The 14,840-nt window shown below is 30.6% G+C and overlaps 1 protein-coding gene across 1 annotated transcript; it reads left to right on the top strand.

Moving 5' to 3' along the window:
• Positions 1 to 5,845: 5,845 nt before the first annotated feature.
• Positions 5,846 to 14,357, top strand: LOC132747325 (mediator of RNA polymerase II transcription subunit 15-like). Its single transcript, XM_060736675.1, has 3 exons — positions 5,846 to 6,108; positions 10,209 to 11,604; positions 13,887 to 14,357. Exons 1-3 carry the CDS (start codon positions 6,054 to 6,056, stop codon positions 14,170 to 14,172), a joined length of 1,737 nt encoding a protein of 578 aa, XP_060592658.1. The 5' UTR covers positions 5,846 to 6,053; the 3' UTR covers positions 14,173 to 14,357.
• The last annotated feature ends 483 nt before the right edge of the window (positions 14,358 to 14,840 follow it).

Genomic DNA, 14,840 nt, shown 5'->3' on the forward strand with positions numbered 1-14,840 from the left:
CATGTGCGCAGGCTGGTCTGGATCCATGCTGGTCGCAAACTCTTTATTTTGGTTTTGTCGTGACGCGGCTCATATAATTAATACCAGTTAGTGTAAATGTTCACAAAAGCAAACCAGTTTCACATATATACGAGTACATGTATTTAAACCTTTATTTTCTGAACAATATACCTTTGGATTTCAAAGCAGATATTTCTTTGTTATTTAGAATATTTATTTTCACACGACAATGATGATCTCATAAATGATACTAGCCCATTAAAAATGTGTGTGACCTTATAGATCTAAGAATGTCAATTAAATGAACTGTTAGAAAATACATTTTAAATTTAAATTATTCTACTTTGTCAAAAAGTTGAAGTTAATTTAACCATCAAATAAAATAGAATACAATGCTATTTTATTTTGCTGCAAGGCAGTCGAGTCTAATATGATTTTGAATAAGACGCATGACTTACTGCGGAATGAGACGATTTATTTTGCGAGTCGTCAATAAAAACACAAACAAGGTTTTTACGCATGCATAAAATGGCTGTGAAGGAACGCTTATCAGTGCACACAGAAAAAAAACTTACTATGTAGTTGAAGGGGAAAATTAAAGTCGAAATTAAAGGGGAAACATTACGACACGGAAATTTTATTTCATTGCACAAGTAGTACTCGTTTTATTTTGTGGATTAAGTCAATGACGTATTGGTATAAAATTTGAGTATAAACAACAGTTAGTATACATGGTCATCAGACCCGTTACCAAATCTAACCAAAATAACGTAAAAAAACACACGTGTCACCTCGCTTATTTAAAAGGCGGCTATTAAAGTTTTTGAAGGCACACAATCCAAATCATATCAAAAAGAAAGAAAATACTAATTTTTAAGATATTTAAATTTATATTTCTTCAAAAACAAACTTGTTTTCGAGTTTCTAAAAGTAAACACACGGATAGATTGAACAAATCAGATGTTTTATTACTATTCGATGCAGCAACAATGCGTTTTTTTCATGTGAAACAGTTCCCCTTTTTGTTAGAGATACTGCACTTACCATTGCTATTTATAGATGAAACGTGTTTACGCATACTTTAATTTTAGCCTGGTTTCACGATGTCAAATCTCGAAAAACTAAAGACAGTTGCAGTCCATTATTTGTATACGGAGATAAGGCAACATTGTCTTTTCATTTGAGAAAAAAAATGTAAATAAAAAATGTTTTGCAACAAAGCAAGATAATTTAAATTGGCCCTGAAATGTAAAGCTGATGAATGTGAATGTTATAATGTACTTTTGCTTTATTGACGACTCGAAAAGTGTCATTCTGTAGTAAGTCATGCGTCTTATTCAAAAATTTTTAAGACTCGGTTGTTTTGCAGCCGAATAAGTACATAAAAACATTCACATGCATCAGCTTTACACTTCGTCCTATACTCTACGTTTACTCTAAAATTTGATATTTTATGGTTGGTCATCTGCTTTAAAAGCTTATTGGCGACGCCGGTGAGCGGCGTCGTCTCTTATGGAATGCTTTTTATTTTGGCCTATGGAAGGAGCTGTTATTATTAGCAGTTAATGTCATGTTGTGTTAATTAGTTTTATTTCGATTCGTAAAAATCAAGTAAACAAAGATGTTGTTATATTTGTATTTAATAACTTTATGTAAAAAGCATGTGCATTGTGCTATTATTTTCACGAAATTGCAGGCTCAGTTTAACAGCTTGTCCCTTAGCTTTATTGGCAATACTAAAACCCGTATTTCGAATATCGTTGTGGTCTACATTGATGCCGTATACTTTTTCATTCATTAATATATTTTCAAAATTCTCCACAAGAAAAACGTTCACCTGCAACTGAGTATTAGGATAGGTAGTGGAACTGTTGTAAACGATTCTCCAATTGATTTTATCCATATTACGTTTATCTATTGTACATAATTATTGTTTTTACAAAGTGTACCAGTATCCGGATGTTGAAAGCTATCCGATTTTATGCAATTCCTGCTTTAACATGGTCATCTAACTTTTTATGAATACTTTACCATTACTTTGCATGTCTTAATACAACTAATCCTGCAACATTTCATAATTTTGCTGTTTAGGGTGTTCTTTTTGGTTTCAGGTTTTCTCTGTTTTAAGGGGAAGTAACTCATGTTTACTAAATTATTTGTTCTTTTCTGTCTATCTTAGGTATTATTACTATTTTTGTTGTATAATATTTACCAGTTGTAAGGTCATCAACAGCATAGAGGCCCTGAGGAGAGACATTGATAGATTTATTTTACTTGGATATAGACTGGATTTTTCTACTAGATTGTTCAGTTAGTACATACCTACAGGTATTCTGCAACAGGAATCTTGAAACTTATTGTTATTTTCTATGTATTTGTATATAGATTGTTAATAAAATAACCTTTTTGTAAAAATGAAAGGTATAAAATTAAAGCTATGCATATAGGTGCTCATGTCCATATATAAAAACAGAGAAAGGAGAACATTCCGAAGTTATCAATTTTAAACACTTGATAAACATGTATATGCAGTTAGTTATATAGTAAAGTCTAATGTAAGGTTAAAAGAGGGACAGTATTTGTTACTGTGAGAGATATACATTTAATGTTTAGACACCCACACAATTCAATCTTTATCATATGATATAGACTATTTGAGATTTATTTTTACTTTAATACTATACATTATAGTTTTCTTTCTACAAGATTATGAATTCCATCCAAGCACCAATGTTAATAGGATGTTATATTTATTTTTAATGGAAAGTGGGAATTAGAAATGTTATGTGCATACATGTATATCTTAGTATATTGATATGATGAGACTTATAATATTTCTGTATAATTATAAAGAGTTACAGTTATGCGTTAATATTAAAGGGATGAGACTTTCATTTAAAGTTATAAATGATAATACATGTATTGATTGAAAATGTCCTTAGACTTGGATCAAGCAATATAATTAATAAAAGTCTCAAAAAATCATATTCTGAATAGGTATTCTATTTTTTTCTGACATGTGCATAGCTTGAAAAAGACAGCTTCTGTCTTATCTATTTGTAATGAAGGGACACCGGTCTCAACCTCCTGAGCCAACCCGACAACAGATTTTTCATAGAAAAGATTGTTACTTGCACTAAATTTTATAGTGGGTGATTTGTGCCACATGAAAACCAACAAATTACAAAAAGTAACCGGGCGCAAGATAAAAACATGAAAATACAATCTACCACAAAGTGGTTCGTTTGTTGCATTTTCATGTTTTCGCCCAGATGCAAAATACAAATCAGCCTTCATAAAATTTCTTCTCATAGAAAAAAAGGTTAGTTTTCTATCTGTACAAAAAATAAATAGTATACATATTAGTACAGTTATGTTCACTTTCAAATTGAGCTGTTATAAATAATGGCACAACCAATAACTGTCTAAGCCCTTTTTAGTAAAAATAATTATACAATATATAGATTGTTATTTTGATTAAGACTTTGAGTATGTAAGGTTTTATTTTCTTACTTGTTTAATTAAGAATTAATCTACCTGTTAATTTAAAAATCTAAAAGTATCTGTCACGGTTTAGAATTGTTCACTATTTAGAGGAGAAAATGTGTCAGCGGCCAGATAACTCAATCGCTATAGCCGCGGTACATTATTCTGTGGGTCAGAGGTTCCAGTTCTGGTCAAGCTGAAAGTTTTTTTTTTCTCATCCTGTGACTGCATAAAACCCTGAATTTAATTCACTATGCTCTGTTAACATCAGAAATACAAGGACACAAATCAATATAGTGGGGAAATATGTTGTGGTTTAGAACTGTTTCATTATTAAAGAGAAAATGTGTAGCCGGCCGGATAGCTCAGTTGGTCTTCTGACAGTCATGGGTTCGAGTCATTGTCAGGCAATTTCAGTCAGGACTTAGAAGTGTTTTTTCAACTGACACATATTTGATTCATTTAACAGATTGTATTTAATTTGAAATGGGCAAAGGCAGTATTACATGATACTTTTAGATCTACAAAAGGCACTTAATACAGTTGATCACACTATACTGCACATGAAGAAGTTCTTCTTCTTCTTCATGAAACTTCAAGCATCTGCCATAGATAGTGACATTCTTACATGGCTCAAGTCTTATCTCTGATAGACAGCATCTGGTGGATGTGGCTGGTACTCATTCTACTACTGCTCCGAGTAGCTATGGTGTCCCCCTGAGGTTCATTTTAGGTCCTCTTTAATGGCTAATATGTCAATGACATGTCTGCAACCCTAAGCAATAAGCTTTTATTATATGTTGATGACTCAGGTATCCTTGTATGTGGTAAAATAAATCTGAAGAAATTCTCTCTTATGGCATGAGTCTTATAAGATTGGTTAATTTACTATAAATTGTCTTTGCATCTTGGCAAGACAGAGTCTATTCATTTTGGTTTAAGTTTCAACTTAAACTGGGCCTAGCCTCCAGATCACATGTAATGGTACTGCTATAAAGTACACATCTTTTGTTAAGTATTTAGGTGCAAAACTTGATCAATTTTTTTGGCGTCGCCTTTGATGCTTTGCATCAATGCTTTTCTTGTCTGTTATGTAACACCATATTGATTCCTGCAGGACAACATTGTTTTTGTTTTTTTGTCTTTTTTGCTGGAACAAGTCTAGCATTAAATCATACTAAGAAGACTGTACTTTAAGTTGAACTCATTTGTTCAAACCCAAAAACGGTAATGACTCTTTAACAGTATTCAAAAACCACAAAAAATAATCACAATTAATAAAGTCAGTTTCCAAAGAATTAAAACATTTAAGACCAAACCGTTCAGTTTTAATAAAAAAACTTCGAAGTCTCTTCTTTATTCCAAAAAGGATAATTGAAAAATAAATACAAGATTCCAACCTTAGATATGAAAGGTTTTTGCGTTTAAAATTCAAAATTTCTCATTCATTAAAAAAATCGCGAATACAATTGCAAATAACGCTAAGGAATAAACCGTTACATGTATTTAACTTTTCCATGTGTGGTTTTTATAGAACTTGTCTGAACATAACTGTGTGTGAATTTAGGCTAATAACGTTCAGATGACACATATTTGACAAAAAATATATAACTGATTCCTGTCCTCAGGGCTTTCTTTGTTAGTAAAAATGCTTTAAAACATTTACTACGGATATGCTGTGAAAAGAAATATTTCCCCTCATTAATAAATAAGCAGGAAAGGTGCTTTAAATTCCAAATGTTTTATTTTTATTATTATTATTATTATTATTATTATTATTATTATTATTATTATTATTATTATTATTATCATCATCATCATCATCATCATTATTATTATTATTATTATTATTATTATTATTATTATTATTATTATTAGTTAAGTAATTCAAATGACTGTAAAAAGTAAAATAATTCAATTCGCTAATTTTTAGACCCCGTCGGTTTGTTTATATAGGAACAAATTTGCATGGTTTGTATTCCTTACGAACGGAATTTTTTTTCTAACTTAATTATGAACAGCAAAATGAAAAGACATTACAGCGATAGACGTGTGGCATGCACCTTGGGGGTATAAAATGTAATGTTATAAGACTGACCTTACCTGTGATGTTCAAATTTATTTATTAAATTTGAACTATCACCGCCTTATGATTAATTTTTGTTCCGGATTTAATGTAAAGGCCTCAAACTTTGACAGCAGTGTTAGAATCCCCGGTGATATTCAGAATTAAAATCTTATTAGCATGATGTAAATGTCATTCATTTGTCGGAATTGAAGTATATTCATGCGTAGAACGAAATAAGTCAACGTGCAGTGAATGCCATGTTTAATTAATGTAACAATTAGCGAGGTAAATTTTAACACGAAATTTACTGTTGCTGGTAACAGAGAATGTGATTGTCATACATCAATTTCGTTTTCTTTTGGTTGGTACCTTCTAGAAATTAGGATTTTATCAATTTACTTTTGTTGTTGAATAAGAAAATTGGATTAGCCAGTTTCTACGAGGGTACTAGAAATACAAGGACTTACAAATACTTTTAGGTTCTATAACGTGAATCATTATGAAACCTTTTGTTATAATTGTACTTTTGGTGATATTTTCAACGGCCGACGCTTGTAAGTGATTTTGTTTCTCATTTTATTCATTTTTTCTTTGTTCGTTTCATTACTTTTGTTCGTTCGTTCTTTCGTTCTTTCGTTCTTTCTTTTTCTTTTTTCTTTCTTCTTTCTTTCTTTCTTTCTTTCTTTCTTTCTTTCTTTCTTTCTTTCTTTCCTTCTCTTTCTTTTATGAATCTTTTGTTATTTTTGTGCATATCTAATGTTTACCTCAGTTTGTAAAATTTTATTCATTTTTTCTTTGTTCGTTTCATTACTTTTTGTTCGTTCGTTCTTTCTCTTTCTTTTCTATTTTTTCTTTCTTTCTTTCTTTCTTTCTTTCTTTCTTTCTTTCTTTCTTTCTTTCACTTTCTTTCTTTCTTTCTTTCTTTCTTTCTTTCTTTTATGAAAACCTTTTTTATTTTTTTGCAATCTAAAGTTTTCCCTTTAAATTTGTAAAATTTGTGCATGATTTTAAAAATTTTTTTAAATCAAAAGATCCCACCCAAAAAATTTTTTAGAAGATTGCAAAGTAGGGTTTTTTGGTTCACATTTTATGTATTGTTACGATTATATACAAAGTAGTACTTAAACAAATATTATTATTATTGACAACATATAAGGTCTGATTTGATACATTAAACGTTTTTCATATATTTTCAAGAAACTATTATTTTCCTGGGACGAGTTTCATAAATATTATATCAGGTGTATATACCTGTATAAATAGGTTATACATTTATAACGATAACAATGTCATACATCTACAAAGGTCAACCTCCTCTCCACTCCTCCTTCCCAACTCTCTCTCTCTCTCTCTCTCTCTCTGTCTCATGAAAAAAAGCAAACAAAGAAATGTCCGGTAGAAGTTACACAATGATGTCAAAAACCAAGTATAGTCTATAAATAAGAGGCCTATTCATTATTTTTGTATGTAAAAAGTTGTTACAACGATATTACTTTAAGTTTGATACAGCTCGAAAGCGACCTGTCATGCCTTTCCGTTCCCCTTGAACAACAGGCATGTTGTCAATCTCTTACATAATGGTTCCGTAACATTTAAAGTTATAAATGCCGCGAGTAAAGGGAAATGGGCTTGTTGAAAGTAAATGATTTTATCAAAACCCTAATGACATTTTAGAATTTAATTTACATAAATAATGATTTAATTCATACTTTAAAGAACTATATTTGAAAAAGACATAAGTCAAATAAAGTATCAATAAAGTTATCATTTAAATAGATTGATGATTTAAAAGTGTTGCTGTCAAAGTTGTGCTCAATAACTAAAGAGTATAACCATTTAATGAAATGACTGCGCGATTTAAGGGAGGAGAAAGGTAATTGAAACGATTCCGCATCTTAGTTTTGCATGAGTAGTATAAATATTCATTATAAAGTTCCGAAATCACAATATAATTTTTTTGTAATAAAACACTCATATATTTTATTTTAATTTCAAATAAATTGTGGTATTCAAGGTCATACTGTTACAATTTTGTCTTCTATCCAAAATATGCTACTTGTGAAAAGTTCAAGTTACTTTAGGATGACATTTTAATTTAAAATCTTTTTAATACCAGCAATAAGTTTAAAACTTGGCTTTTAAGGAATTATACTGAAAACAATTTCTTTAAAGAAAAAACACCAACGAGCGTTGATACAAGTGGCTAAGGGTAAGCAATTAAAATTTTACACATTCTTAATATAGTAACATTCGAGACAACATCTGTTTCTTAATGACAACCGTTAAATCAGTCTTCTTTTAAAAGGCATATTAGTGCATTAAGGGAAGATGCATTTTACCATCAAGATGATTAACAACAAGATAGTTTAACAACATTAATGATATACAACCTGCATAAATTTGTGTCAGGAATGCATTTCACGATTTATAGTTCTGTAACTGTATGGGTACATGCAATTGGAATTCACTGTTTCCGGTGTCTTCGATAAATCAAACTATTTTTTGGTTGAAATAAGAGATTAAGAATTAAGGTATTAGCACCCTAATGCATTACCTCCGCTTTGAAGAGTATTCAAATAGGCTAGAATTACTGTTAACTACATTGAAAATGAAGGCCATGGGTTCAATCCCCAGAAGGGTCAACTTTTTTTTTCTTTCTTTTTTTCTTTTAACATTATTTATGTATCTCTCATGTCCCATATGGAAAGAAAAAAGTGTTTAATTTTGAATTTTTATTTATATAGGGGTATTTATTGGCTAAATTATGCTAAATCTAGTAATAAATATGGTACCTTATTTTTTCAAAATGTAATATAATCAAAACTAGACGGTAAAAGTATTTCATATTTTACAAGATCAACCAATATACTTTTTTTAAAATTTAGGGAAACTTTGAAAAAAGGCACTCATTTTGGTAAATTTTTTCAAAAAATTTGAATTAGGCTCCCTAAGTAGAAAAATGGTCAGACATGTGGTAAAAATGGGTGGGTAGGGTAAAATTTTTATACAGATTTCATAAATTTTAAGTAGAAACCATAATTTTGCTTATGTGGATTGTTAGCTGAATGGTACTATTTGTTTCTTACCAAAAAAATTCATGGGAAAACATTTTCATTAGAATGTTATTGCAGATTATTTAAAGGTTTCCTCATTTCTAAAAAAGGGCCCTCATAACATCCTAGCTTGAGTTCAGAAAAGTGGCCATAACTTGATTTCCGTACGGTAAACTTTGTTTAAATTTTGCATACAGGTATACTTTAAGGTATACATCTGACCTATGATGTCAATTCTTTAGTTCCTGATAGTGCCCATTAGGGTCCTAATACCTTAAAGAAATAAAGAAAATTCATAATGCTATACTTGTCAATTATTAAGATCTATAATAATTTTCCAGACATTTTTTTAATTGTCACAAAAAAGTTGTGAAAAAAATGTGCAGCCTAACCGGGACTTGAACCCGGGAGTCTCGGAAAACCGTATCGCGGCTCTACCGACTGAGCTATTTGGCCACTTACACATCTACTCCCCTAAATAGTATACAGTTCTAAACCGTGACATACTCCCATGCTATATTGAAATTCGTCATCAAATTTTTACAGATTTACAGAGCAATGTGAATTAAATCTGAGCTATACACAGTCACGACCCCACGTTGGACGCCAAATGTCACAGGGTGAGAAAAATGTGCAGCCTGACCGGGACTCGAACCAGGGACCCTCGGAATACTGTACCGCGGCTCTACCGACTGCGCTATTTCACAAAAGATTGCTACACAATAACGTGACTCAGTAATAAAACATTTATCTTATAAGGATCACGATTAAATATGTGAAAACAAAACACACCGTTATTAACTTTATATTTGGTGTTCCATAGAAAGTATAAGAACAAAATAAATGAAAGACAGGAAAGAACATAATTATCATTTATCAATGAAGTATTATGCTGTTTAAGATATAAAATAAAGAAATGCAATACTGGTGTGCAGTTGTGGTGTCTTTTGGGGGTTTTTTATAATTTTAACAACTTATTTTGTTTTGGTTTTAGTTCTTCTAAACATATATGGTATTACTCCATTAAATACTCGCAGTACGGAAAAATGAAAATGTTTTCCGCTTAAAAGAAGTTGTATTTTTAAAGAATTTAGATTAATTCAATAGCTTAAAAGTAGAGAATTCTATCTAAACTAATAAAGTCAAATACTCAGATTTTCCCCTTTTAAAAATTAAAATGAAATCTATATATTTAAAATTTTAATGGCGACAACCCCAATATATAACAGATAAAAACAAAGTTTAAAAAAAAATTTTCAAGCCCACAAAAAAAAAGAATGCCCCGCTCTTTTTTTTTAATTGACCCTAATGGGACGTTTGAAGTATTTCTTACAAAAAAAAAATATGTAGGCCGATATTGATAATATCTGAGAAGCAGATTATAAAGTTCAAAACAACTATGGCAAAATGTAAAGTTGTTTTGACTTTTGCATATACCCTTTTTACTCTTGGATGTGCTTAAAGTCACTTTAAGATTTACTGGCGCATACAAGCTGTCAATAAGAATTTTAAATAGATACTTAAATTGATAAAATAAACTTCATATTGAGTATCTTTATCACTTTCTTCAATTGAATTATCTTTATTATTATACTTTTTAGATGGCTTTCTGAATAAGGACAAAGGTAAAAAGGTTGCAAAGAATAAGAAATCTTCACAAAGGAAGGAATCTGTTGCCGTAGAAAACCCCGAAGAACCTCAACAAATAGCAAAGTCCAGGAAACCTGTAAAGCCTTCTGTTAAAAATGTATTGGACCTCCCTGCTGAGATCAATAATGAACCACCAAAAGTTAAGAAAGCAACTGTCGACAAGTTACACCTTATTGAGAAACAGCATTATCATGGAAACCGAGAATTGCTAATCAAACATTTACAACGACAAATTGAGCTCAAGAAAAAGCTAGGCACAAATGAACAAAGTACAAACAATGCCGAAATCTCAGCACAGCAGGCATCACAAGAAGCATCACCAAAATACAACATTAAAAGTACCAAAGCGGACGACAACCATCAATTGCAGCAGCAACAACAAAATAACCACGTTAAGCGTTCCCCGTCGTCCCAACAGCGAAGTACTCTGCAGCAACAACAAAATATCAACTTACAACAACCTATAGATATAGGGCTATCCCAGCAAAGTCACCAAACTGTACAACAGCATACTCAACTGCAAGATAATATACAACAATATCCACAGCAATCCAACATTATAAGTACGCATCGACAGGTTCAACAAGTGCAAAACACGAATACTATAAACAACCTACCACAACACCAATCAAATGTAATAATGCAACAAAATCATAACCAACAACAACTTCTAAATCAACATAATACGCAGCACTCTCAACAATCAAGTCTTCTTGCACAGCAACATGGCAACAGTATGAATCAGAATATGAATCAACAACAATTTATTCCACAACAACAGAACAATATGCAACATATTCAGCAACAATCAACTGGTAACATCGGACAAGAAATTAGCCATATAGAGCAAAGTTTCCTCCCTCAGCAGGACCTACTGCAAATTCAAAACCAATTTCAAAATAGAAACAGTGTTCAGCCGCAAATGCATATGCAGCCAATGGATATGCATAAGCCAATAAATATACTTCAAAATGGGAACCCGTCTTATCAGAGTCACCAATCGCAAGCTAAATTTCAGGTCCAACAACCTCAGCTTCGTATACAGACTCTACACCAACAACCGAGTAATCAAATGACAAATCAGCTACAACTTCAACAACATAATGCAAACCAAGCTTCGATGCAAAACCAGCATATATTGATGCCAATCAATTCTATATCAATGGACTCGTTATTAAGTCCCAACGCAATGCAGCCTGAACGGTACATCCTTGTGAAAAACAACAATTTACCATTAACAACAACTCCGAAACCAACAACTAAAACCATGAAAACAACAACAACAACTACAACAACAACAACTCCTCGACCAACAACTACTACGCCTGTACCAACAACAACACCAAGGTAAGAAAATGACTCTATAAAGTATGGTGGCTGATTAACTCTGTGTATTTTCAGGTTTGCACCACGAAAATTCAAAAATGTGATGAAAGTAAAAATGTTGACAAAAGTTTTTTTGAGTTTATTTATTTATTTTATGAAAATTGAACAACTTACATTATTTCTGAAGTTCTTTTTACTTATGTAATTAATGTATATAGGAAAATGTATTGACTGCAAATGTATAGCACATATAAACAACATGAGTTTTCTATATCATTTATATTTACCTTTACCGTATCATTGTATGCTATAAATAGAAAAGCATATAGATTTACATTTGCATATGTATTCAAATTTTATTGTTATTTGTTTAATTATAATTCGTTATTTAAAACACAATTGTCTTAAACTGACAAGTGTTTCCTGTTGCACTTGTCTGACTATCACATGATTTTATTGTTCATTTGTCAATGTATTACATTTGTTTACTGTCTGCATACATTTGTGAAAAATTTAATACTTCATCTTATTCATTCACCTCATTATCGAAAGAATTGATTTGTGCCTATTTCTTTTGACTTGTTCACATAGTAAGTACTTCATCAATATCACACAATTCCTTATAAGCTTCTGTTATAGTATACGTATGAAGCCTAAATGAGCTTTACTGAGGTCAAAATTACTAGAAATATATATATATATATATTTTCTTTGTAAAAATGGTATTGCACGGCCGTGCATATATTTGACGTGACGTCATAAGCGTTATATAAACATAGCGTTACGACGCGATATATTTTAGCGTTACACTAAATTCGTGTTATTGAAAAATGATTCTTTTTCAATTTAAACAATTTTCTTTTGGGTATATGATAGCGAGAATATTAAATTCGTGTAAGTTCATTACTGACTTTATTGAGCTCGTTAAATAGATATATATTTTAAATAAGATGTAAAAATATAAATGTACCAATAGCCATGCTAAAATAATGCAAAGGTTTATTATAAGTGTATGTATTTTTGTTTGTTGTTGTTTTTGTTGTTGTTGATGTGGCTGTGTTTTTGTTTTTGTTTTTTTTTTTTTCTGTTTTTTTTTTTTGTAAACATATTTCAAAATTTATAAAATTTCAAAAAAGAGAAAATGTCAAATTAAACACCGTTATAATCAGGTGACTAACAAACTATTGACAAGTAACAGAATTAAGAAATTATTTAAGAATTTAACAGTATTTCCGCAATCAAATTGTGTACACGTAAGTTGTTGAATATTCTAAATATAATGTTAATATCAGGAACATGTGATTCGCATACGTGTTTGTCTATTCTGTCCTCGACTTTTATTCGTTCCATATTTCGAAAGATAAGAGTGTTTCGTTTGACGTTAACCATATCAAAATGGAGAAATATGCCAAACATGTAATGTCGTAAATGGTCAAACGTTTAGAATAAATATATAAAATAAGAATATATTATGCTAATAGTCAAAACGTCCATTTAAGCAAAATAATAACCGTATACGTTACTTTTGGATGTATATTAAATAAGGTAATGACGATGATTAAATTGATATCAAAATAGTAAAAACGTGGCATGATTGCGTAAATGTTTGAAAGAATAAGGATAAAATGGTAAACCACAAACGGTTTGTCTTACTAGAATTGGAATATTTCCCTGTGACATTTCTTATACGCAGATGTGGAATCTTTGTCAAAGAAGTAGTGTTGTATATCAACGTGGTGTTGATTAATTTATCAAAAATGAAATTGTCTTAATACGACTATTTCTCATTTGCATAATTCATTAACATAATTAACCCAGGAACTTAAATGCAAAATGAATCAAAAGCGCAATAGAAAACGTTTAAAATTAATAACACGAGGGAATGACATTTTATTCTTTATCATTAACATGTCTAAAGTTCTAACAGAAATTGTCATTTTATTCATCAAAATTAAACTTAATTAACACTTAATTAACATTTCATACGAAACTGCAGTTTTAAGTGTAATGTAAATCAGTCTCTTATCTTAAATATTATAACTAGTATAATTATAATTATCATTATTATTATCACGTCCAAGAACTTCACCAAGGCATTAAGTATTTTATATCAAATATATATCTATAAATAGAATCATATAAACAACTGACGTAATAATACCAATAAAACAACTGTTATACAGTAATAAAGAGTTAAATGTTATTCTTTTCATGAACTTATTTACGAATAACATGTATATCTTTGCGGATTGATTGAACTATTGTTAAAGTATTTAACAAAAAAAAACAATTTATACTTACAGCGAGCAAGATCACAATGTCAAAAGAGTAACCAAAAGTCCAAGCATGAAACAAAAGTTCTTTGAAAAGGAGATGCGTAAACAAGACCTTGAAATAATCAAATTAGAGCTTGAAATTCGTGCTTTAAAAAGGATAGAACAATACGGCAGTTTACCAAAGGAATTGGAACTAGAAGCTGCAAGACGAAATACAGCATCTGCGACACAGACTCCAACCACGACCACTACAACAATGCATCCGTTCTTGGATTTCGGAAAGAACAAATTGAAATTTCCTTTCGACTTTTGACAACAGCCAGTAGATATTTATCCCGAATCATCAGTAAAAGATCAAATTGAATATGAACTTGAAGCGGGAAAACATCAGAAGGCAACAAACCTACTAAGTGAAGAAAGTAAATCTCAAGCAGTAGAACTGAACTCATTTGTTCCAAATTCCATACAAATAAAACCAATAAAGTTTAATTCATCATCTATGAAGCTCACTTTTCGAGTCACACCAAATGTTCAAAATAGTCACAACTCCCCTTTTAACAGAATGCCTTTGCCATTTAGTTTTCCTTTTTAACAATTTTATTTATTCAAGATTATTACATTTATTATAAACAAGAAAAAATTATACAACTATAAGCGATGCATATCAAAAATATAATGTACATCCTTATTTTAGGCAGGCCTTAAAATTAGAATATATCATTCAAAACATGCCGACTGTAAAATAATTTTCGTATATTAATGTTTTAATGAAATGCCAATTCAAATTATACAAAGGAGTTTCGAGGTCATCGGTAAATCATTAAATTCCTTTGTACAAAAATTGATTTTCATAGTTTCCGTTACATTCGCATCAAAATGTTTATTTTGAATAAATCAGTAGAGCATTGAACATATGTCGAAGATGTTTATATTTAAAGTTCACATTTTAATCACTACGTCAAATGGCTGAATATAAAATGT

The sequence above is a fragment of the Ruditapes philippinarum genome, unplaced genomic scaffold (genome assembly GCF_026571515.1).
Source record: "Ruditapes philippinarum isolate M1 unplaced genomic scaffold, ASM2657151v2 ctg3269_1_1_1_1, whole genome shotgun sequence".
In the NCBI taxonomy this organism is placed as follows: domain Eukaryota; kingdom Metazoa; phylum Mollusca; class Bivalvia; order Venerida; family Veneridae; genus Ruditapes; species Ruditapes philippinarum.

Coding starts and splice junctions, on each gene's coding strand:
- LOC132747325 (XM_060736675.1), top strand. CDS start 6,054: ATGAAACCTTTTGTTATAATTGTACTTTTGGTGATATTTTCAACGGCC. Junction 6,109..10,208: donor ATTTTCAACGGCCGACGCTT/GTAAGTGATTTT, acceptor TATACTTTTTAG/ATGGCTTTCTGAATAAGGAC. Junction 11,605..13,886: donor GTACCAACAACAACACCAAG/GTAAGAAAATGA, acceptor TTATACTTACAG/CGAGCAAGATCACAATGTCA.